The sequence below is a fragment of the Amphiura filiformis genome, chromosome 2, assembly GCF_039555335.1.
Source record: "Amphiura filiformis chromosome 2, Afil_fr2py, whole genome shotgun sequence".
Classification (NCBI taxonomy): Eukaryota; Metazoa; Echinodermata; class Ophiuroidea; order Amphilepidida; family Amphiuridae; genus Amphiura; species Amphiura filiformis.
This window is the reverse complement of record NC_092629.1, coordinates 78046002-78073348: the sequence shown is the minus strand read 5'-3', so window position 1 is coordinate 78073348 and position 27347 is coordinate 78046002. Positions and strand designations below refer to the sequence as shown.

The following is a 27347-nucleotide window of genomic DNA, read 5'->3' as shown; positions in this document are numbered from 1 at the left end:
CATGCTGTGCCGCTCGCCAGCTGGTGTCACTTTGTTGCGAGCAAACTAACCAAATTCGTGACTTTTAGTGTTTAGCCCGTACCTCTACTTCAATGAATCTAACCATGAATCTAATAAATATAAATTAATGAATCTAATAAACTAACCCTGATATCTTCCTCTATAGCTCAAGCTTGACACATAATATTATTAGATATACTCTCCCCTGGCGCTTTACCGTAGGCAATAATCGATGCATCACCATACACCAGTTAACTAACCCTGTATACCGTCCTCTATAGCTAAAAACAACACAGCATTATTAGATATGATCTTATCTGGCGCTCTACTTTCATTGCATCAAACAACAATAAACTTACTCTGTATACCGCCCTCTATAGCTCAAACATGACATATAATTATTAGATATGCTCTTCTCTGGCGCTCTACTTTATATATTATCGCATCAAACAACAACCAATTACCCCTGTATATCTGCCTCTATACCTCAAACATGATACAAAATTATAAGATACAAGCTGTATCAAAATGATTGGTACCCATCATTTGAGGTTTGACATAAAATTATAAGATAAAAGCTGTATCAAAATGATTGGTACCCATCATTTGAGGTTTGACATAAAATTATAAGATAAAAGCTGTATCAAAATTATTGGTACCCATCAATTTCGAGGTTTATTGAAAAGCCCGCGTCTTCCAAATGAACCATTGGATTCTCTTGGAATGTCCAGAATGTATGTTTATGACTTGTTATACAATTATTTTTGATCTTATATTGAATTTGATGTGTCAGACTTGTCAATTATCAATGAATTCCGATGGGTACCAATCATTTTGATGCAGCCTGTTTGGTCTCCTCTGGCACTTTGCTATTATTGCATCACATTAGGCGGAGGTGCCGTATTTAGCTTTAGCTTTGGATATCTAATTATTGTTTTATTTTGGTAATCCACGCTGAGCTCAAAACAAACATTATTATTTTCTCATCCAAAAGAATGAGAAAGTAAAATCTTTCCATTTTGGCCGTTTCTCACCAAAATGTCCGTTTTCTCATCCAAAATTTTGTGTCTAGTGATATGGAGTGCGAATTTCCTCCATTTGAAATATTATTTGATTGCAAAAACAGGTGTCATAAGGGTCAGCGTTGTCCAAATTCTATTATGACTACATATAATAACGATATTGTTTACAAAGAGGGTTTAGTTAAACTAGCTACAATCGTTCTTTGCTAAGACACAATCGCACAATGGGACATTGAACAATCCTACCATTATCCCTATTATTGCTTTTAACGGTTAAAATGTATTGTCTACGACACAAATGGTTTAGGTTAGATTAACTATAATCGTTCTTTGTTCAAACAACACTTGTACAATGGGATATTGAATAATGCTACCATTATCCCTATATTGTATCATCTAAGACAATAGCGGGATAATGGTATCATTCAAGGGATTTTGAAACACCGGTGCCATTTGGTCATTTCCCACGCGGTAAATAATTTCTTAAACAATACCCAACATCACGATTGTCTTTAAAAAGTTTCTCAAAGCTTGTCTGAATTAAATTGTTAAAGCATCATATTTACCAAGCGGCGGTTGCGGCGCTACGGGGGGGGGGTGGGTATTTGCCCCCCCCGCACACACACTTTTGTTACAAACCCCACACAATTGCGTAATTTTCCCTCTTTTTGCGGCACTTTTGCTCAAAATTGATCGATTCCCCCCCCCCCGAAATTAGCTTTGTCACCCCATCCCCACCCACACCTCCATCCGAAAAAATACGAATGCCGCCACTGCCAAGCGGTTGATAGCAGTCCAGCATAAAAAGTTGGTTTGGGAGAAACGATCAGATATGGTTTGAGAAAGTGTTTTATCATTTTGTCGATGTCAATCTTGTCTCCTGGTACCGTTACTGAACATGCTGAATGCTCAGAAATAAACGGTAAGTGTTGAGACCGCGAACAAACCCCAGATATGGGTTTAAGAAAGTGTTTAGTCATTTTGTTGATGTCAATCTTGTTCCTGGTACCGTTACTGAACATGCTGAATGCTCAAAAATAAACGGTAAGTATTGAGACCGCGAACAAACTTGTTGGCGTTATGATGTCGTGACGATAATCACGGTTTCAAATATTTTTACATATGAAAAACAGACATTTCCTGTAAAAAGCACACATACCTGAGACACTCGATCACCTCCGGTCACAAATTATGCTGCATGCGTGCGATGATCTTATTACATAAGCTTGGCGATTGAGGGCAGCATAATACAAAATAAATGGGGGTGTTCCGCTTTGCCCCGTGTTCCACTTTGTCCCGGTCTCCTCTACTTAACAATTAAATGTCACGCCAATGGCAATAAACCAATTTTTTTGAAGACATTATAGAGTTTCCACAAAGAGTTACGCAATCGTTATAAATATAATCCGCAAAAAGCTTCAGAACAATTAATCATTATTCACAATCTGATTGCATAGGTGGCTTATTCCAGTTCTTTGGAAGACATGCCCTTAATCTTACACACATGTAGTGTGAATTTCCTCCATCTGTAATCTACACACACTGTGTGGGAGATTAAGGTATTTTTTTTAAATCATACATTAATTTGATTTAACTAAAATGAAATCGATTGCTCAAAATGCAAACAATAAATCGGGATTCGTTGCGATCATTCAATCTGGCGCGAAAAAGAATGACACTTTTATTAAATCGAACTCACAAGTTGCGAAATTGACCAGGAAAACCTATACTATTTGATTTCTGCTTAATTATTTATATGTTTCGACAAATAACATTTCAGGTGAAAAAATGCAATGATTCATCTGATTGCATAGTATTAAGGGGTACTACACCCCTGGCTAATTTTGAGCCTATTTTTACATTTTTCTCAAAATTATAGCGCATTGGTGACAAGTAAGATATGTATATTATAGGGGCAAGGACTACAACTACTGCACTGAAAATTCAGCAACTCAAGGCAAGTAGTTATTGCTTTATTGATCAAATATTGGTTTCCCCTCATTTTTGACTGTAACTCCATAACTGTTGTCTGTGCTGAAATAAAATTTCCAGTGCAGTAGTTGTAGTCCTTGCCCCTATAATATACATATCTTATTTGTCATCAAGGCGCTATAGTTTTTGAGGAAAATGCAAAAATAGGCACAACATTGGGCACTGGCAGGGGTGTAGTGCCCCCTTAAGTGGGCTATTAAAGATGTAATTTATAAAACCCCTATGGAAGACATGCCCTTAATCTTCCAAACATGGTGTGTGAATTTTCTCCATCTGAAATGAAACTGTGTGGGAAATTAAGGTAATTTTTTATTTGATTGCAAAAACAGGTGTCATATGGGCCTAAGTTCTATTATGACTATATTTAATAACGATATTGTTTACAAAGAGGGTTTAGTTAAAGTAGCAACCATCGCTCATTGCTTAGACACAATTGTGCAATGGGACATTGAACAATCCTACCATTATCATTATTCCTATTGCTTTTTAACGATTAAAATGTATTGTCTACAACAAAAATGGTTTAGTTAAATTAATTACAATCGTTCATTGTTCAGGCACACTTGTACAATGGGACATTGAACAATGCTACAATTAACCCTATATTGTATCATCTAAGATAATGGTACCATTCAAGGCATTTTGAAACACCGGTGCCATTTGGTTATTTCCCACGCGGTAAACAATATCTTAAACAATACCAAACATCACGATCGTGCTTATAAAAGTTCTCATAGATTGTCTGAATTTAGTTGGTAAAGCATCACATTTACCAAGCAGTTAACAGCAATCCAGCAGAAAAAACGTTCTCACGAACCAACCATACCAAATATGGATCTGAAAGAATGTTGCACTATTTTGTCGATGTCAATCTTGTTCCTGATACCTTTAATCAATGCTCAGAATACAACGGTAAGTAGTGAGACCGTGGACTAACAGGTTGGTGCTCATAACGTATCTAGTTAAAAAGTATCTAGCAATTACTATCCAATTGCCCGATGAAATAAGCCTCCTCTTGTTTCTTCTTCTTTTTTTTCTTTTTTTAAATCGGGAACGAACAGGTTGGTGTTATAACGTTGTGACGATAATTCGTTACAGGGAAATATAATTTATGATATCATTTTGTGTTCATGCTAAAAATTATATAGTATCTGTGCTCCAATTTGCACGATGACGGTTAATGTTTATCCGCCTTTTTTCACGTGCGATTCGACAGGAAAATACATCATCAAATCACTCCGCAAGTAATGCGGATGAATTGTGAAAAATCAACCGAGGGCTATAGATCAAAGAGAGTGTTAGCTTAAATGAAACTTTAAGGGCTACATATGAATTTGTCTTGTCAGACAATTCGTATTCAAGAAGTTATGACGAATGTTGGCCCTTAAATTGAATAATGGCATGTCACGAGTTTTCAGGTTTGAGAACACAGGCGGCATAGGTCACGCGACACTTGACGTTGAAGGCTGGCGAAAATACAAGGCTGACAGCCCCATTCAAAATGCACGGTTAGCATTTATAAATTGAAAAATAACATACGTACAGTGTGGTACATTGTCGTACCCCAACGGTTTTAGACACCACATAACAAATTTAGAATTGTTTGTGAAGATTTCATGATTATGTGTTAATCCAATGGCGACGTCAAAATTGCGATATCGCTTCCACCACCGCCTGTGAGAACATGTATAGCATTTCAAGGTCGCCGTCTAAAGCTGACTTTATACTCGGTCGCTTTTGCAGAAAAGCGATTCTCACGCATGATGGGTGTTTACTTCCGTTTTCAGAGCGTCAAGCCGATCAATCGATAAAATCGCTGAGGCAAAAACGACGTCGCTTTTGTAAGTTGAAGAATTCTCAACTTCTGAACGATATCGCTTGACACGGGAATGATTCAACCAATCCTTTCCAACCCACTGGATTTATTATGTTGCTAATTAATACACCTTCCTCGACTATTAACTCGTGGTGATGAATTAATTCAAAGCAATAATTATTCACAGCAATCGATGTTCTAAAAATGTACTTTGTGGCGTTTAGAATATGATCGTCTAATAAGTTTAAATGCAAAAGCAACGGGCGATGTATTGCAAAATTTGGCGATTGTCCATTGCTTTTCAAAAGTGGTGCGTCGCAATCGTTCCGGCGATCGAGTATAAATTCAGCTTAAACGCCCGTATCCAAAGTAAATAGGCCTACATGGAAACATTATGTTAACCCTAGAAGTATAGCGCCATATTTTGTATCATGGACAACGAAGTTGGAGGGTTGGAGTTGCACGGATCTACTTTGTGTCATTTGTGGGACATTTCTGAGACTTGCACAATGACGGTTAATGTGTAGCCGCACTACACCACCTGAAGCTTTTTGGGTGTATTTTGTGGGCTTTAAATCAAAGAGAGTAGCATGTTATAGCTTAAATAAAAGTTGAAGGTCTATACGTGAACTTCACTTGCCTAAATATCCGCATTCCACGATGTATGACGATTGATTTTGATCACGTTCAGAGAAATAAAAATGTAAATATATTTTTCAAGAGAAAATAGTGAAATATCGTTGAATGGACAAAATCAGACACACAAAACAAATATATTTTCTGCATTGGACGCATGACTTCAAAAATCCAAATCTGTACATCCTAGAGCTGTAAAACATAGCAATGTAACTCAAAATGTACCAAGAATTTTCAATCTATGACAAAATATATTTTGTTATCGCCCAAATTTGGCTTGCCATACGAACAAATAATGTTATCATTGTGGTGTTTGAACGTAATATTCAGGGTTTTTTCACATATATGTGTCACGTAAAATAGCAACGAATTCCAGCAACGCCTCCATTGAGATAATCCTTTGTAAAAATGTTGACACAAAAAATAGCAAATTGCATTGTTCTTCGCATTTATTTTACAAAAATGGGTTTGTTTTCTGTTGTATAAACAATACTTAGCAATTAAATGCCAGGCTAATTTCAATGAAACTTTTGTTTGAAGACATAGAGTGATTTTACGCTGATAAAGTTAATGTTTTATGATTTTCTCTTTACACAGACTCTAGATGGTCTCTTATGTGAATGCCGAGTTCAAGGTGCGTACGTCATGCTGTGTCAATGCTATGTTTTTGTTTGTTTTTTATCATACGGACAATTTCAGGTTCCAGATCAAACTTCTAGATTGCTTAAATTATTGCCTGACAGAATTCTTTATCTGCCTCTGAAATGACTAATTTACTACATGTAGTTTGTGCATATTAAAGCACGTGACCAGATCGATAGCCTCATCCTCCAGATTTCATCATCAAAACTGTGATTTTGATCTCAGAAGAAAGCTCATATTTTTCGCATTACCACAGTAAAATTTTATGCCTGGGAAAATTTTCGTTTAGAAGGTGTGAACAAAACCACCGCCGGAAGTATGTACCATTAATTAGGGCATTTTGATTATTATACACATTTTTACTACACATACCAAAACCAATGGATAATAAAACTCAAAATCTCAACAAACAAAAAATCAATACTGTCTTGGTTGTACATAGAGGACCTATGTGTTGCGTAGTTAGCCACACACATGGCCTATTATAATATTTATTCCGCAGAAAATATCAAAGATGCATCCGGGCGTACACCATAGTGTTGATCCTAATACAGTACTTTATTACATAGACTTGAGGGAAACGCTATTGTGAGAGAGTACCCCCACATGCAAGACATCTATACTACTGGCTACACAGGGTACAACATTGATTGTTCGCGATACGTCAGCATTTTAGACGTTGTCGGACCTGGTAGCACTTTTGTTGGAGGGTACGCCCCGAGCATGCAAGATATCTATACTGTTAGCTACACTGGAGACATAATTTTTATGTGAACAAAATGCACAAGAATGCATTCAAAGTTTTTGATTAGATGCTAATTGTCAACCTTACTTGATTTTCAGATATAAACGATTGCAATCCTAACCCATGTCAAAATGGAGGCTGTTGTCAAGATGGAATAGATTCTTTTACCTGTACATGTGCTGATGGCTACTGTGGAGACACCTGTGATGAGACCTGTAAGGCATAGAATAAATATTTTTGGTATTTTACGTCTTTTCATAGGGTTTATAAGTTAGTCTATGATAATGTCAAGTCATCACACAATAAACATGCGCAGTTGGTAGACGACGAACGATTCAGTCTAGAACCCTCCGTTTTTCATCCCTTCCCACACCACGACGTACATCCACCATCCTCCAATCTTCAGCATTCTCAGTAATTAATAATACAATGCATGTGCCAAAGCGACGTCATGTAATTTGTGTAATTCATGTAAAAAACAATATTAGCTTCATAATAAAATAAAGCCATATACCACATTCTTTGTATTTGTTTTATTTATATCAAAAACAAAACCCCGCCATTCTATTATTAAAGAGCTGCCAATGCATGTTCCAAAATGTAAAGGGCGCACCAAGGGCCGTTCCGACCATTAGGCCAGGTAAAGCGGTCGCCTAGGGCGGAAACAAAAGGGGGCGAAAAAAGAAAAACGGGAATGGAGAAAGAAAAGGGAGGAAAAATAAAAAGAAGGAAAACGGTCGTGGGCAGAAAATAGGTCACAACTGACCCGCCTTAACACTTTTTGGTATGTTTTGGTGGGGCAACAGGGAGAGGCTTTGCCTAGGGTGGCAAAATTCCTAGGAACGGCCCTGGTCACACAAGAACTAGAGCTTATTTACGCACACAGTGCGGGACCATGGCTTAGCCATAGCCAATAGCCTAACTATTTATCCCATTTAGCCTACCTTTGATCCAAGTGTGTGTACACAAACTAAAGCCAAGATGTATGTGTAACATCATTATACTATTGAATTAGTGGCAGAAGTAGAATTTAAAGGTTTTTTACCCGATACTATGAAAGTGTATGAGAAGTATGAAAGTGTTTTTAATTTTAAAAGAATGAGAATCTAGATATCTAGAATCTTAATATGTTACTTTTGTACGTATCCAAACAGGTGTGCAACATCTAGATTGCTTCGACATTAAACAAGCCGGTAACGTAGTGAGTGGTGTATACGACATTTACCCAGCATCCCAAGGACCAATCCATGTTTACTGTGACATGGATACTGAGGACGGGGGATGGACAGTAAGTAATTTTCTCACTTTTTTAAACACTGATTTTTCCGTCCGTGTATAGGAGGTTCCTATTTACTGGTGTGCCCTCATCAGAGTCAACTCGCTATGAACTCAAACAAAATTGGGAACAACACAAATCACAGTCGCTACATCTACCAACGCCGTCAGCGTTTGCCCAATAGCCAAAAAACAACCAAAAACCAAAAAAAAACACTCCTAGATTTCAATTTGCTCCTCCCAGATTGCACTTTGCTCTCCCCCGCATTGTGCGTCACAGAAAAATGCTTATGGCGCTACCTGACAAATAGAAGCATAATAAGTGATAATTCTAGTGCCCATTTCTATTCACCGTTATGTAATATTCTCTCCCGTGCGTTATATTTTACAAAACAATATATTTTAGACAATACTTGCAGGGGAGACTCGAGGGGGGGGGGTAGTAAGTATTCGCACAAATACTAGAAATACTACTTTCACATAAAAAGTAACAACTTGTCTGTTCGATATATATATATATATATATATATACCATTAAAAAAGTACGAATACTTTTTGTGGTGTTAAAATTCTGGTATTGGTTTATTTTTTTAAGGCGCAGAATGTGCATCATAAATTACATAAAAGTCATACACAATCATAAGTTTTGTTCTGTTTGGTGCTAATATAAAAATATATATTAATTGATTTGATGAACCAAATCAGGATAATAATCGCGCTTCTATTAATGAAACAGTTCAAAATATGGCTATATAAACGACAGGACACCATAACTACAAAATTAGTCATCATTTTACAAATGAAATTAATTCTAAATATATACAAAGAGACACACAAATGGTAGCGCCTAATATCGATCACCATGACCATGCTTATTGTCACAGTGGTTATTTCAAACTATTCAAATTGTAAGATTCCACTGTCGTGCGTTATTATGCAATGTAGATTTGAAAGTTACAGGAGTGTAGGCCTATAATAAATTGATATTATAGTGTCTTTTTTCATCTTCATTGCATACATGTGTGTATACATGCGTTTATTGGTAATAGTTTTTTTTCAATGGCTTCATTTAAGCGTTGCGTCATATAGTTGAAAGGGCAATCGATAATATCAATACCATTGGTATACAGTAGTGTACAAAATGGCACTCACCGAGTGGTAGTTAACTTTATGCAATGGTTGGTTTTCCTAACAAGTCACTGAACTGACAGCGTTTTAATTTCAGATATTTATTTCTGAAATTTTGAAACTAAAATATAAATGCAGCAATTAATTGCCCATTGTTTTATTATATCTGAATCACTCCAAAGGTTTATGCTGGATAATTACTTCGCAGAAGTTCATTTGCAAGATAATCACACTTGGTGGATTTGTAGCATTAGCTAACGGCTCTCAAGCTAAATACCATAAGTCTACGGTCTCGTGCGATTATCTTGCCTAATGCACTCTCCTCAGTGAATTATCCTTGCCACCATGGTTTTTGTCAAAACATTCTGATAGCATTTAAATGTAGGGTTATATGCAGGTCATGAAAACATTGTTAAAACATTTTAAAAATGATGCAAAAATGTTATTGTAAAATGTATGTTTTAGCAAACATGTTTGCAAACTATTTTATCAACAAAGTTATGTTCGAATGTTTTGCAGCAAGTATTCAAATAATGAATGTTTTTGAATGTTTTAAAACAGTTTTATACCAATAATACCGTTTAGGTAATCCGACATTTAAACATTATTTTAAGAATTATGTGTGTTTGCTTAATATTGAGCTAATTTAAACATGCCTGTTCTATTTATAGGTTTTTCAACGTCGGGAGGACGGTTCCGTTGACTTTTATCGAGACTGGGCATCATACAAGCAGGGATTCGGAAACCCTGACTCAGAGTTTTGGCTCGGAAATGATAACATATTTGCAATAACTAACCAAGGCTCGTACGAGCTGCGTATAGACATGAAAGACTTTGATGGAGAGAGCCGCTTTGCTCACTACGACCAGTTCCTTATCGGAGACGAAAACGCCAAATACAAGTTGATTGTTGCTGGGCATGATGGAACCGCAAGTAAATCAATCAATCATCAATTAATCAATATGCTATAACTCATCGATAAATAGATCAATCAACCGATCAATTTGTCGAACAATAAATAGATCTATTGATCGAGCAACTCGGGTCAGACAATCAATAATTAATGAAACAATTGCTCAATCAATCTGACAATTATACCTATTAGATTTTTACCGATCAAGTAACACAAACTGGCTCGCATTATGGCTTTGGCAAAAGCGCACTGGGCACGCCAGTCCGTATTTAAGGGACCGATCATTATTTACGGCAGGGGGATGGGCGTTTGGAAAAAATATCGACAACAAAATTCGCGTTCCCCCTCGCGTCCGCTCAAAATGTTTGGATTCCCCCCTTGTTTTCCCGAATTTCTCCATTTAAAACTTAACAATCCCCCCTCATGGTTCAACAATAAATTCGCGTTCCCCTCAAGACCCCCAAAAAATTCGGGTCCCCCCCTCAAAATGCCCATCCCCCTGTCGTAAATAACGATCGCTCCCTAAAGGCACATAGAAAGTCGTCCAGCTTACTTACTCCAAAAATAACTTTACTGTGCTGATTGCGCGCAAGTATTTACAATTTACCTATTAAAGATGGGTGACCTGATCGACAGCATCCCCACCTTTCCCTATCAAAATAGTGATTTTGGCATCAGAAGAAAATCATAATCTCAGTGAAATGTTAGACCTGAATTATATTCTGTTTAGATGTTATGAATGAAAAAGTGGTAGCCTCATCCCCAATTGTGGTATACCACACATTTTGAAATACGTTTTACTTCTAATATCAAAACGGCTAGTGTAATTTACCTCAAAACTTGAGAATTTGAACATTTTGTACAGGCCTCAAAGTGAGGTACCACACACAATTGCGTTAAATGGTCCAAAGAAGATGCACATTCGTAACTTTGATCGTTCCCTGTCTGTTCTGCCTGGTGATCAAGAGTTGGGGAACTCGGCCCACCTCCCTCCTCCTTGCCGCATGGGGTCCACGATAAGTACAGGAGGCCTAAGCGTACATAAATGTCTTTTCTCAACTTGGGTGTACCGTTGGTGCGTTTACGCAGTTGCGTCGCCAGCGTACGGACAAATCGCACTTCTGCGCGTGTGTATACGCCCCACGAGATAATGCGAAATTGCCACTCGCCATGTTCGAACACTCTACTGTGAGTCGTCAGCCGAATAAATAAGACTCTCCTATATGGAGTTTAATAAAATAAGGGCACTCGTGTAATTCTATGGTAAATCTTTTGGTTTGAAGCTTATGTAGGGCGCATGTCGAAATAATCCTTAGGTTCAGCATTTTTCGCCCATGAACGACACGTAAGCATAGTTAGCCCTCTGGAACTCTGGCCATAGTATCCGTTCTTACTTTTACTAGGGCTAGGGGCAATTACATTAAAAAACTTGTTGAACATGCTTGAACTATCCAGTCCAAAAGTTGAATGCATCGCTGAAACTCAATCGCTTTTGCAAAAAAACTAAATCGCCGTAGTATTTGCATGCTGAGCATGCGCATGATTTGCTGTAGATTAATAAACACATATTGGAATTTTCCATTCCTGTGCCCACTAAGCGTACTTAAATTCAGCTGACGCCGGTACAGCGTTCAGACCTGGCGACATCGCTCATCTTACGCGCGAAGTTTCTTTTGTGTACGCTCGCGCTATTTGTGCTATTTTGAGTTTGCTCACGTTGTTTCCTTTATACTTAGCGTAGATCCCCATAGGCAACATGCCATGATTCCGCGGTATGTTCAAAGGCGACACGTAGGCATATATATATCTGACACTCTCTGTCGGTCAACATTCACTTAAATTACACACATAACTTATGCAGGTGTAAACGACACTGATTCAGTCTGATGATGAGTAAACCATCAGTATAAACTCAGCTTTACACAATGAAAGCTCGCGTTCATGTACCGTTACTCGGCCGAACATGGCAGAGTAGGGTCCAGACGCCCTATCTTTACAGCGTTAACCCTAACAAGGAACATGCTTTTTTTGCTATCGGAAGGCAGAGAAGGAACAAAAAAGGAGAGAAGATGAAGAAGGAGATTTCACTTGACACACCCAGGAATTGAACCTGGGACCCATTGGGTGCCACGCACACGATCACCAACCTCATCATGCCACGGGGGAGTCGCTTGCCCGGCTGGCGATTTGGTAGGCATAAGTGTCTTAGGGTGATTGCGCAATGCCATCATGCGGAATGCATGCATGCGCAGTGGTCTTCCTTGTAAGATTTATATTTGTTTATAACCCTAATAATTATAAATCTTACAAAATCTTAAGTCACTTATGCCCACCAAATCGCTGGCCGGTTATAGCGATTGCCCCGTGTCATGAGGTCGGTGATCGTGTGGTCCCAGGGTCAATTCGGGGGTGCCAAGTGAAATATGTCTACATCTTCTCTCCTTGTTCGTTCCTTCTCTGCCTTCCGATAGCAAAAAAGCATAATTCCTTGTTAGGGTTAATTAAGGCAAATTTTCCATTATAAGGCCTGTATAAAAATGTTCTCAACAAGCACAGATATACGAACAGCATAGTGAAAAAATTACTCTTTGGGTCTACCATATTGACTATTACATAAATGCTCTCTTTGTACCACCAGGTGATGCCTTGGGATTTCAGAATCAATCCCCATTTACAACGAAAGACCAGGACAATGACGCATACAATGGCAATTGTGCTGAAGCGGCCACTGGTGCTTGGTGGTATTCCGCTTGCCATCAATCAAACCTCAACGGAGTCTACGGAGATACGCAATATGCTAAAGGTTTAAATTGGTTTCCGTGGACATCATTCGAAGAATCCCTGACATTCACGGAGATGAAGATCCGACCAATAACAACAGTTTAAGGGCCGATTCATCGAGCGATTCATACTTATATTCGACGTGAATATTCGATAAAACTCTCAACAAGTATTCATTAGGCCTAAACAATCTCTTTTAAGTCATTTCTTACTTTGTTAAAGCCATATTATAACATTTGCTGAGGAAGACGCCCTCAATATTTTTCAAAATTTTGTTTTTAACATAATTAAAATGTACTTTATTAAACTACCATACCCTGCAAAAAACAAGACTCTAGGTGCTATAGTTTAGTTAAAATCGTCGTTTTATTATTACGATGGAAATACTTAGTATTAGTCGAACGCGAACTCGATGTTCATAACACGGTACGTACATGTACATGGCAACACACATAAAGGATCGTGTCGTAGCACAACCGAATGGAGTGACACGCATTGACGACATCGGCGCTAGTATATAGTAAATTCCAATTTTCTTTGCTGTAACTCAGTTGTTCAGTTTAAAATAAAAGGGGACATATCTGAGGGTAAAAGCTAACATTTTGTGGAAAAGAAATACTAATCTATTTTTTATGGAAATGTTATAACATGGGTTTAACCACAATTGATATATGCCACCGAATTATTTATTATTTGTTGGCGAACGGTATTCGCCACCATTATTAGTTCGTACAAGACCTGTAGCAAGGGGGTGCGGGTTGCGACACATCCCTGTTAATGGGCAAAAGGTCTGTTTTGTCTGTAAAATATTGCAATTGGGCCAAAATGCCACAATGTGATATAAATGTAACTCAAGTCATTAACTTTTTATGAAATTTGTCTAAAAGAGAGGCCCCAGAAATCAAAAGTAGAGGGAGTAAGGTATGTTTTTGGCCAGAATGAAGACTTCTCTTAAAAAGGTCTGCATTCAGAAAAGTATCCTCCAACAAATAAATATTAAGGATACGTACCTGGTTCGTACATACTTAAGTTGTCGACAAACATTCGTTAGAACTAGATATAAAATGAATTAAAACAGATTGAATAACGAGTACTTCTTGATAGTGCTTGATATCGAATAATCTAGACCGGGCTTTAATATTTAAATCATTCCATACGTTCGTAAACCATTTAATTAAAACACGCACGTACTTTTAATAATAATTATTATTTGAAAATCAGTTTTAGAAATATTTCTAAACATATATAGCACTTTTTTTTCAAAAACTAAAATAAGGAAGATATATTTTTGCACTTTCACTCCTGGAAAAATCATATTGTACTCATAATCCTAGTTAAGCATATTATGTCACTAGATGAAGATTTGGCTGAGAAAACCTATATTTAGTTGAGAAACAGTCAAAAGGGGCGTACCGTGGCCGCTCCTATCCCGTTGGGCTGAAGAATATCACATTTTGCCGCCCCTTCCTCAAACATTTGTTCGCCCTTTTTTCTTTACGAATTCTTTTTGCCGCCCCTTCTTCTTTTTGCCGCCCTTCTTTTTGCCGCCCCTTCTTCCGCGCCCCTTCGTTTTTGCCGCCCCCTTCTTTGACCCCGGGGGGCTGGCGCCCCCAAAGCCCCCCCCACCAAAAAAAAACGCGCATGACTGTAAATTTTCTCATTATTTTGGATGAGAAAAAATGTTTGTGGTGAGCTCAATTTACTGGGGATTAGCAATTCTCACCAGTTTGAATGAGAAAATAATGATTGACACACACACCCCCACACACTACGATGAGAAAATTTATCCATATCTCACCACCTACAGCAATTGCACGTCATATAAAACCTCTGTGACCCAGGCTTGGGCGTACATACTGCTTCCGTGCGTGTGTAGTCCATGAAATAAACTGGTTAGTAAATGTATCAAGTTTATCACAGGATGAATTTAGTCAAAACAACCAACAGTCCCGAACATTTATTCAAAAATCGACGTAATGATAACACATTTTTGTTGGATTAATGGGCATTAAGAAGATATATTTTACATAGGTACGTTTTTTTACTCAAAAACATTCCTGAGATAGTCTTGATGAAGCCGTTGATCATAGCGATAGTTTTGAGACATATATACCCCAAAAATGTTGCATTTTTTACCTAATGGGACTTGGAGTGCATTTTTTTTCATCTTAAAGTTTAATCTTTAATGCAGGATGTGTTATGGGGTATTATTTATTTTATCATTTTATCTGAAACTTGTTGTTTGGTGTTTTTTTTTGGGGGGGTGGGGTGGTTTTTTTTTTCAATTGCGCTGGATTGTGAATTAGTTATGGCTGTAATTTTCTGGTGTTTTAGACTTTTTGAGGAGTTCTATGAGTTACCACCAATTAGTTCCTTGAAAATAGGACGGAAGTCAAAGTCGCCTTTTCGGTATATCCCGAAAGCCTTTTATTTGCGATTATATACCTGCTGACGTATCATCGATGATACTGCGCAAGTTAACAATGTTCAACGTGCGCAATAAAGATGTACGCATTATTGCGCAGTAAAGAAGTGCGCATCAATAAATTGCCCAATAAAGATGTACGCGTCGATAAATTGCGCAGTAAAAATATACGGATCAATAAATTGCGCAATGAAGATGTACGTATCAATAAAAGACGTTCGCATGGATGATACGTCATCAGAGCGACAATGTTTTTGGGATTTACTGAAAGGGTGAATTATATTCAGCGGCTTTGAAATATCATGAAATTTCTTCATGGGGTCTTCAGCACCTGGAATTTATGGTGGGTGTTCAGAGTTGGCTGGACCATACTAAGGTGATAACTTATTATTTTCAATTATTATCATATTTTATGTTGATATTATGCGGGTTTTGTAAGGGTTAAGCTTCTTTTTTTCTTCTTTTTTTTAATGTTGAATAAATCTCTCTACTGTATGTAACATTTGCGTTGCACGTGCGTTTCTTTAAGAATAAAACATTTAGAACCAGGTATACCCACGCAGAAATTTTTATGTCAAATATATATCAAAAGTATATCAAAAATATGTTAAATGGCATGTTGATACAAATTTGATATATCAAAACTATAATCAAATAGATTTTGACATATATTTGATTGTATCAAATATGTGTAAAAAAAATTGAAGTATGTCAAAACTATGTCAAATTTAACTTAGATTCTCAAATGAAAAGTATGAGGGTCAAATTTGTGTCAAAATTGTGTCAAATCTGTGTCAAATTTGACTTTAAAAATTTTTGTATGTCAAATTTGTGTCAAAATTTACTTAGTCATTTTCCTGATAATTTCAGTGTGTCAAAATTATGTCAAATCCAACTCAGAAAAAATTTTTGTATGTCAAATTGGTGTCAAATTTTACTTAGTCATTTTCATGATAATTTCATTGTGTCAAATTTGTGTCAAATTTTACTTAGCCATTTTGTTGATAATTTCATTGTGTCAAAATTGTGTCAAATCCAACTTATACATTTTACTGACCAAATGCATGTACATTGTAAAATGAAACATTGTTTTATCTTTTTTTAGCATCATTGAATTTTTAGAATCAAACATCATGATCAGTAGAGAATATGAATTTAATGACCGCATAGAATATTTACTGTTTATCATGGTTTATTGAAACTACATTATCAAGACATAAGATCAAGATCTGACATGATATAAGGCTTTGTATAATGTGAAAAGAAACTGAACAAAAGGTGTTGTTCAACAATGTTTTAATATAAAATAATTCACTGACGTTTCGTACAAAACGTCAGTGAATTATTTTATATTAAAACATCGTTCTTTTCACTTTTACCATGCGATGTAACGTGGGACTCTTAATGTTTTTTGTATAAATTAAATTATGTGACCCAGTGTGTGCCCAATGCTTCTGGTGTGTCAGGCCAGGGGCACTCAACTTTAGAAGTGATAGTATGTGCCTGTCAATAGGCCCCTCTTTTGAAGTTGACTATACCCGATGACTCCTTTTTTCAAAAAGTCATACCCCTCTTTTTAGGTGCGGCTACCCAATGACCCCTTTTTTAGTTGCGACTACCCAATGACCCCCTTTTTCTAGAATGGTATCACTAAAATGCCACAACATAATGCAGCAACTTTCAAATTCTCTTATTTCAGCAAATTTGCATTGAAATTTGGAAAATTTTGAACAAGAAATAGGATTTTGCTCCATTTTTGAGGCAGCCAGATCAAAGTAATTACGATTTTTGGTCATTGCAATTTTGTCCCAGTATTTCGAGCCAGATGGAGCAAACTTGTTCCCCCTTCCTCCTGTCCCCGGTCAGTATGCTTCTGGTGTGTCCAGGCCGGGGGGCACTCAACTTTAGAAGTGACAGTATTATGTGCCTGTCAATTGGCCCCTCTTTTGAAGTCTACTATACCCGATGACCCCTTTTTTTGAAAAAGTCATACCCGATGACCCCTCTTTTGCCTACCCAATGACCACCTTTTTCTAGAATGGTATCACCAAAATGCCAAAAACTAATGCAGCAACTTTCAAATTCTCTTATTTCAGCAAATTTGTATTGAAATTTGGAAAATTTTGAACAATGAAATAGAATTTTGCTCAATTTTTCAACATTTTCTAGCCAATAACCCCTTATTTGATATCTATACCCAATGACCCTGCCCCCAATATTTTTTGTACCGATAGGCCCCTACTTCGTGATGCCAGTAGGCACATACCTTCACTTATAAAGTTCCCCCGTCAGGCAGGGACCGTGTAGGGACCAGCTCCAGGAAGTCTCATGAATTAAGTTGCTTTGAGGCATCATCGGAAGAGCTGGCCTAGTAGGCCTACTCATTATGATTTGCATAATTTTTAAGGATGGCATTACTAGTTTATAGCTATAAGCTCGAGATGAAAAACGGATCATTCCTAAGAGCCGTCTTGCTGAGTGATGTGCTATCAGAATTTTTACAATCTCGTGGTGAAAATTTATATGCCCCCCCCCCCCTTCTGCCCACGCAGACTCAATCCATTGTTTGAACTAAGGGGTGAAGCGTGCAAAAACATTTATAGGCCTAGTAAGTGTCAGGAAAGGGAGCGGAACATGGACAAAATTTTGCGCTCTTCATGATAAATATTTTAATTAACTCCTATTTTTGGTGTAAATAAATTATGACCCCCTCCCATTTTGGCATAAACATTATGACCCCCCCAGTATTTTCACGACCCCACCCCATTCGGGAAAAAATGACAGCCCCTATTACTAACAGGGCATTAATGCACTGGGCTAATGCAGCTAACCATTAAACCAAGGGAATTTCTTGTTTCGGTGCTCCTACATAAAGGAGGAACTTCCATTCAGAAGAAGAAAAAGAAAATGGCAGCTTGTGGTGGTGGATTTGAATTTTAACGGTTCAATTTTCGTTTTAAAAGCTTAAAGCCAGTCTGTCATGCCAACGGAGGAATGCATCAATATCATCTAGTCATGAACATTATATACAATGTGTGATTCGGTGGACAGGCTTGAGCTATTATATAGTAAACGAATCTTATGACTGCACTGCAGTGTGACGTGAATCATGAATGCATGCAGCATGGTGGGACAATGGAGTAAGATTTTAGTTTTGGCTGTTCATGCTGCTACTGAGTACCAATCGATTTAAGACTAAACTGCATCATCGGATGCTGTATGTACTGGATAAAGCACATGGTAAGTATACAGTCAACATTTTTGAAAATTAAAAAATGTATTTTAAGCTTACCTATACTTCTACAAATACACATGACTACAGTACATCACTACATGTATCACTGTAGTCTGTACCAGTTAGGGTGCATCAAGTGCCCCTCATTTCAACCATATTTTTTGCTCCTAGTTTCAAACTGTACCATATAACTAGAAACTCATCCCCTCCAAATTTAAATTCAATCGGAGGTCGGGAAGGGGGTCCACGTGAGCTTAAAGTTCGGACAGAGGCAACCGGCAGCTAAAGTCCGGCTGGCAGCTATTGTATTATGTATACAGTTATACACACACATTAATAGCTGCCTTTAGTGAAAGTTTTATAGTACTTCAAATCTCAGACAATACTCAATAAAATGCAAATCCATTCGAACTAATCACAAAGGCAGCTATTTTCAGACATATTTGACGTTATAATAATAGCTGCCATGTGCATGTTTCTCTATTTACAGCCATTTCTGCATGGAAAATGGGTCCATCGCGCACTACAAGCTTGAAGTTTGTGCATGGTAGGTGTTTTTAACTTAATGACAAATAAATCAGGCAGCTATTTAGTTTTCATTACGTTATACTGCACATCACTGTGGCTGCCTTATGAATAACAATGTAATAAATGTACTTTTACCATTGCTTTTTATTTATCAGTCCATATATGATACAAGTTTGGTAAATTAGGTAGTATCATTCAGTTTACGCTTTCTCAGGTTAGGGGTGGTGCAATAATTATGTGTACCGGGGGGGTGAATTCTCAAAATGGTCTGCCAAAATCGCTTGCCCCCCTTTGGCCGTGCCAAAAACCTTTGCCCCCCCTTTCGACGTTCCAAAAAACCTTCCGCCCCCCCTTTGGACGTGCCAAAAAAGCTTTGCCCCCCCCCTTTATACACATACAAGATTTTTGGGACCATGAATTTAAAACCTTAAATTGTCTTAACATATAATGCGAGCGCAGCGTGCTGGAAATTTTGCATATTTGAACGTGTTCTTAATGTTTTCCTACGCCTTTTTAGGGCGTAATATAGAAACGGTGCCCAAAATATCTGTGCCAAAATTTGCTTGCCCCCCCCCTTTCGACCTGCCAAAAAATGCTTGCCCCCCCTTTTGGCCTGCCAAAAATCTTTGCCCCCCCTATAATTAATTTATATCAAAATGTCTTGCAAGTGATGGAGCAAGATAGAAAATGGACACCTAATCTGAGAAAGCGTAAACTGAATGACACTATCTAATTTACCAAACTTGTTTCATATGGACTGATAAATATTAATTAGCAATGGTAAGATAAGTACATTTATTGCATTGTTATTCATTGAAGTATTACGGTACGGTAACGTACGCACCGTACATATTTATGCAGGTTTCCTTGAAAAATCTTTTCTTTTAATTTTCTATGTATACCCGTGCTGTATGTAAAATTTGTATTGTATTTTTGGACCAATTTGGCTGCATGAGTATAGCAAATGTGTTAACTAAGGTTTGCCTATCATACCTTTAATAGAAATAGTTACGGTACTTGAGAACTAGGCATGCTTGAGAGCTTCGAAAATGTATTTTGGGTCAATCTGGGAGAGAAAAATCCCAGGTAATGGATTCTTCCTGATGGATTCTAATTTCTAAAAAAGTAATGTGGAAATACCTGCCCAACCATATACTCTTGATGATCCTGAATTTCTTGTTGATGACACCAAATATTTTTTTCAGTTGTTTCAGAAAACTACCAAATGTGTAAGCTTATTTAATTTGTAACTTTATGTTCAATTTGCTTTCAGATGCTATTGAAAAGGGATCCGATTGCGGCAGGAATAGCAACTCATCAATGGCGACTCATCAAGAAGAAAATGCTGTACATATCAGTTATGCAAAATGAGGAGTTCAGAATTCAGATTTTACGCAAAGAAGAATGTGATGAAAGAACCTTGCTAATTTTGACTCGGACTGTTAAAGATCATGCAGATCTGGATCATGCACATAAAACTTAACTTTAAAGACCATTTTTCTGATTCATGATTTCAAATGGATCCGTCAAAACTTCGCACTAATTATGTGTCGTACTAATTATTGTTTAGAATACATGAGTGGCAAACTTAAGACTATTTTTCTCACTATTTGGCCCCAAAAAAAGTCAGATTGCTCTTTCCGACCGATCAACAACTTTATGTGAAATAATCTGTATTAAGGTCACAACAACTTTATGTGAAATAATCTGTATTAAGGTCACATGTGTTTGTTTTTGCATACCGTATTTGAATTTGGTATTAAATTACTCTCAAAATATTTTACAGGTCAAGCTACAAGTTTAAAAATATTGGTTGAGAGGTAGTCGGGTAAATAGTATATCAATAAATATTGGGCGTAAAGCATCCAATTCTGTCATTAATATGTTTTCATCAATATTTTCAGTGATTTTTGGTTTTCATTGGGCAAAACTTAAGCTTAATGGAAAATTAAGCCCCTCCGTGCCCCTCACCTTTGTGGTGCAGCCATGTGATCACATTCTGGCATACTTTTGACATAACCAAGAACTACATGTCAAATATGTATCAAATTTATTTTGACACAAATTTGACATATCAAAAGTACCGGGGTATGTCAAATATGATCCTGTTTGACACAATTTTGCACAAATCTGAATATTTGGTGGCATTTTTTGCCCTCAAGTGGGATTTCCAATAACTTGGCACTGACTGGAAGCTGTGCATGCACCTGGGCAACAGGGTAGAAAAGGATTCCCTGTGCTGGCTCACCTCGACGGCAGCTCCACCACTGCATTCACATCAGTGTGTCAAATATGATCACGATTTGATACAATTTTAACATAACCAAGTACTATGTCAAATATGTATCAAATATATTTTGACACATATTTGACATATCAAAAGTATGTCAAATATGATCCTGTTTGACATAATTTTGACACAAAATAATATTTGACATGATTTTGACACAAATGTGATTTGACACACTTTTGACATAGAACTATGTCAAAAATATGTCAAATTTTTTTATACAAATTTGACATATGTCAAATTTATGTCAAATTTGTGTCAAATAAATGTCCCAATTCTTATCGTTTTTGTTTGACATAATTTTGACATATGTCAAAATTGTGTCAAATTTCGGTCAGGGTATACACGAAATAATATTCAAGAAGTTTACAATAGAGAAATGTGAACCTTATCTACCCTGGGGTTCTTAGTATGACACAGTAAACACAAGAATGTTCTTAAAATGTTTATTTAAAACGTTTTAATAACATTTAAATGTCGGGTTATATAAAGATCATGAATACATTTTAAAACGTTATTGTAAAATATTTTGGGGAAACATTTTTGCGAAATATTTTGTCACTAATTAAATAACATTCTGTTAGAATGTTTTACATCACATTTTCAAAAATATTTTATAGATGTTGTTAAAAAGTTTTTATACCCTTTATATAACCTGTCACTTAAACCTTATCTGTAAATCGTTGTATTTTTGCTGGAAATGGGTGTACGGGTATGTGTGGCAGATTATAGTTCATTTTGAGTCATTTCAATATCTTTGAGATGCAGTTTTGCAATGGTTTGAGATCGCAAAGTTTTCCAGAATTGAACAAATTTACCGTTATTTTGAATAGAAATGATTGAAAAAAATTAGATATTTTAGGGTATGGTTTTAAAATCCCAGCAGCACATCCTTGTTACCTTTAGAACATTTCTCGAAATTACCCGTCCATGTATTGTCAGAAAATATTTGTAGTGTTCGTGTTTACAGTTAGGACGCGGGACTACCGATTGTTATTGTTCTGCAAGGCTCACTCAGTCATTTAATAAGGCAATACAAACGATCGAATTTGGTATTCAAATGAACAAAATTTTGAGTTACACCTTTTCAGTGTAAAATTTTTTTCTCGGCCAAATGAAAAGCAATAATTTTCATTTTTTCAGTAAATGTCAGGAAAAACTGTAATGCTTGATACTGTATTTTTTTTTCAAATCTTAGTGTTAAACTTAGTCGTGAAATTCAGTCATTTAGTGTAAGATTTTCGATTTTGATAGGCTTCAACTCTGCACGCGAGCCTTTTTTTGGATCAATCTTTTAGCTTTTCAAAGTAATATAGTTCGCTAAAGAAGGATTTTTCCCAACTTTCTAACGCACATCACCGTGAGCGATATATCATAGTTTTGTCAGAATTTCCGTTTTGATTCCATAATTTTTGACTACCAGCTGAAAAATTTTCAAATCCACGCGTGAAATCTTAGGCTAATACTAGCATTGTGGATCGATATCTCTGGGTGCCCGGCCTGGATACAGTGTTGCCAGAACTTCAATATAGCAAAGAAATTACCTAGTGTTTCAATTGTCATGAAGGTGACTGGGTATAGTGCCTTTTGTTTGTGTTTGTTTGAAATTGCTTAAACCCACCGAAAGTCATAATGAAGCAGCCAAAACAATACAAGGTTAAACATGGAAGTTTATAACAACCTATTATAATGACCTAAAGGAAAAATCATTTATGGCAACAATGAGCCTTGCATTGTAAGTCATGGTTAAAATGTGTTGAGTACCCACCCCACCCCCATAGGCCTACATAATATTACATACCGGTACCGTATAATATTTATATAGCACGGCTATAGCTATAGCCTACATTTAGAAAGTAGGTCCTATAGCGCTAAATTATGACAAATAGGCCTACACAAACCCGAACGCAAGTCTGAAGGGTGTAATGAAAATGCCAACCCGCGATGGGGGGGGTCATTCAAAATTCACCTGGAGATAGGAGGGACAGAAAATTAAAATCCCCTCTAATAACACGCGAATTTTTCTAGGTTTGGACAGTGGATTTTCCCAAGGACCTCATCCTAGGTAAATAAACAAACAAACAAACAGACAAAATGGTTTTCATAATCATGGAATCCACAGCCCCTATAAATTGAAATTGCAGGCTATCACGGGAGCAAATTTCAAAAATTCACTTCATTTACCAGAATTGGGGATTTGGGCTACCAAATCGCTGGTCAGGCAATCCTGGTTTTCAATGGAAAAGGGACCTGGTTGACAACAATTGAAATATCGATTATTTCTGCTGGTTGTTCTCGAGATAAAATACTGAGTTTGACATTTTCGGAGCACGAAGGGAAAAAGGGTAAAATAAAAACGGAAATTCTGACAAAACTATAATATATAGACCCACACGATGTGCTTTACAGAGGTGGGAAATATCTTTCTTTAGCAAACTATATTAGTTTGAGACGCTAAAAATGAATTCCGTAAAAAGCTCACGGGCGAACTAAAGGCCTATAATATCACACTAAAAGACAAAATACGATGCTTGAATTTTAACACCAGGATTTAAAAAAAATGTATATCCAAGCACTATGTCTTTAACTGACATTACTGAAGAAAAAAAAATTTGCTTTATATTTGACCGAGAAAATAAATTTCATAGCAAAAAGGTGTATCTAGGCATTGTGTTGATTTTTAACTTGTTTCGATCGACTTTTAGCGCGACTATGCATTTCTGTTTTTTATAACAAGGAAAAGCTTTACTTACCTCAAACTTCTCGAGTAGCGTTGTCTCAATGTCCGTTACTGGTTGGTATTATTTAGATTAAGTGATTTTCATGATTTAGGCCTACTTAGCCTACATTTGACCAACTATTTGCCCACACCGTGTACGAATATATTCCAAATATGGCGCTGCATTCAGTATCACACTAACGACAAGGTTATACTAAGATGTGTAAGACTTTCTGACACTATATTCACGTTTTTTTAATGGCTGTTCAAACTTATGGCAAATTTGGCTGGTTTGCGTTGTTCAATACCATTTCACCCTGATGTGACGGTGAGCTGGTTTCATACTACCCTGCCGCTTGCAATGAGCGGCGTGGCGCACGCGCATTGCAGGCAATCGGACACGATCAAGGCTTGTCATTGGTTGAAACGCTCTGCCGCTTGCCGCAGCGGCAAGCGGCAGGAAAGTATGCTGGGGGCATTATACGAATTTTATTAGGCGCATCATCGCTGGAGTTCGATGGCGCTGGTGTACATACGCACGCGCTTAAAGACACCACATAGATGCGAGAGCGAAACAGCTGTTCACAACGCGTTGACATCACTGCTACATCGGGGTGAAAAATGGTATAGGTAATAGATGACTATGAAACCTCAAATCGCCCCTCGATAAAGGTTGGCAATTGAAGCAGGCCTCAGTTTAGCGAACTTTGTCTAGTTTAATGCGATGCGAGTGCAAACGCCGCTCGGACTGTGAAGGTTTCTGGATACCGAATATGGGTTTAGATTAGGCCTATATCATGTCCTCTAGGCCATATAATTTATTTTTGGAAAAGAAAGTCTAATCTCGGAGCCTATTAAATTGAGAAGGGACTGGATTTTGTCATAATAATATAAAAATTAATACTTGTCGTCCATAACAAGAAAGAATGCCTCGCGATTTTTTTTTATATCCTGCCATAGTATTTTAATTGATTAAACTGAACATGAAGCTATATCTTTACTAGCTTCATGCACTAATTTGCAGACCCCCTTGGCCTTCTACATGTAGTGAGTACCACATTAGATTGTGTTTACAAGAAATAATAAGCGCTGCCTCCTCGAAATTTCTTATGCCAGCAGCTTTGATGATTAAATATTATCTACAACTCCACACCTGTGTTCAAGGCCTTTCTTTTATCTATTGACCTCAAAAGAAAGGATTAGAATTATCAGAATACCGTCCCTGACCCCTTTCCACACATTAATAATGAGTCGGTAAGGGAACGTGCTACCGTTATACTTCAACGAGTACGTATGGCCACTACACAGTTCAATGGCCTTATTGTGATCTGGCGGGCGTTTTAAAAGCACGGTCCCTGACTGCGTGGGCATATTTCCGGGCAAGGAACAATAGAGACCAATTGCCTGGCAATGACGTCACATGTAATCCCAGTCTATAGTGTGATTAGAACATTATAGGCTGGTGGTCACTATAGTACGATCAGTACGAAAAGTCCAATGCGATTATTAATGTATTTTCTAAAATTAAAAGAACCACTTTTTAGCGGGAATTTTTGTAAGTTACACAGCTGAAGTTGTGAAAGGGTTGAAAGACTACAATATTACGGCATAAACAAGAATTTCTTTGTTTGGTCGTTATTCCTATAGGCTCATCCCTTAACATCACAAATTTGCAACAAACCCAAATTGTGAACAAATCACCCCGGGCAGATTTTTTGCTATTTCTCCATTTACGATCCTGCCCAAAAGTGTCTCCTTTCGATACACCACGTCACATATGTGATGCAATCAAGCGAAATCAGTCGGAACTCGGAAATATTAAATTTTATATTAAATTAAACCCGTCTACCGGAACATTCTGTCACATGACGTTGTTGACAACAACTCGTCATGTGACACTCATCAAGATCAATAACATCAGTTTCAAAAAGGCTTAGCGACCGCAAGCCGAAAGCTCACGTACGTGAACATTTTTGTTGTGAGAATAGTCATAAATTCATCAATATTTTAAATTGTCAGTTTCTTATATTTAGTTAAAAGCATTTACAAAGCTGCATTTTGCAGAAAACCCCATTAAAATTGAAAAACCAGTTCCAAAGATATTACCAATAACAGAGTTTCCAAAACAATTGGAAAGAAAAGGAAATATTGCCTTTGTTTGGCTATATCTCAAAATCAATATTTCTGGTATTCCGACTGATTTTGCTTGATCGCATCACATATTAGTAAATCAGAGTAATCAGACACCAGAAAAAACCCTGTACATCGTCCTCTATCATAGCTCAAATATTACTCAGAATTAGATATGCTCTCCTCTGGAGCTCTACTTTATACAGGGTGTCCCAGAGTTATTTCTTTTGAACCCTGTATTTGATCGTAGTGCATTTGTTAAGCTCAATTGATCGGCTTGACGCTCTGCAAACGGAAGTAAACATTGAACATACATAAGAATCGTTTTTCTGCAAAAGCGACCGAGTATAAATTCAGCTTTATGTGTGTGAGATGAACTGTCGCGGTAGATTACAATCGTGCTTTTGTTGAATGTATTTGAGAAGTCCGCCATATTTACGGTATGATTTGCACAACCTCTATACAGGACTGTGCTGTCTGGTTTACTAATATATAAAGTAGAGCTCCAGAGGAAAGCATTATATAATATTTCGTATTTACGTATGTATGTATGTGTATGTATGTATGTATGTATGTTTAGCTATAGAGGACGGTATACAGGATTAGTCGACTGTGCTCTCTGATTCAGTAATATAATTTATAAAGTATAGCGCCATAGAATAGCATATCAAATAACTTATTTTTGAGCTATAGAGGACGGTATACCCGGTTATTTGCCTGGTGTCTGATTTACTAATATACAGGGTGTCCCAGAAAAAATTCCCGAGTGAATAAAATTGAACGCAAGTCGAGAAATAGACTTCAGAATCAAAATATTTAAAATGTAGCGCATAGCCTATTTCATTGTGCATCACATGTGAAAATTTTAATTGATTCAGTTAACTGGTTGCGAAGTAATTATCGATTACATAATGCGCGCATCAATGCAGTTCATTCCAAGTTTAATCAACTTACAGGCGCTTTTTTCATGCTCACTCAGCGCTTCCTAAAGTTTGAGTATCTCATTAAACTTAGTCCACATTATCTATTTTATAATCAGACGGTGTTATATTATTCATGCTTTCACTGAA

At 37.1% G+C, this 27347-nt stretch overlaps 1 protein-coding gene across 1 annotated transcript in view; it reads left to right on the top strand.

The window, feature by feature from the left end:
* The first annotated feature begins 3845 nt into the window (after nucleotides 1–3845).
* LOC140143514 (uncharacterized) overlaps nucleotides 3846–27347 on the top strand; it is a 56563-nt gene continuing 33061 nt past the window's right edge. Inside the window, 6 exon segments of the mRNA XM_072165347.1 lie at nucleotides 3846–3926; nucleotides 6064–6100; nucleotides 6952–7068; nucleotides 8008–8141; nucleotides 9928–10189; nucleotides 12808–13065. Of these exon segments, the coding sequence (XP_072021448.1) occupies nucleotides 3846–3926; nucleotides 6064–6100; nucleotides 6952–7068; nucleotides 8008–8141; nucleotides 9928–10189; nucleotides 12808–13065 (889 nt within the window).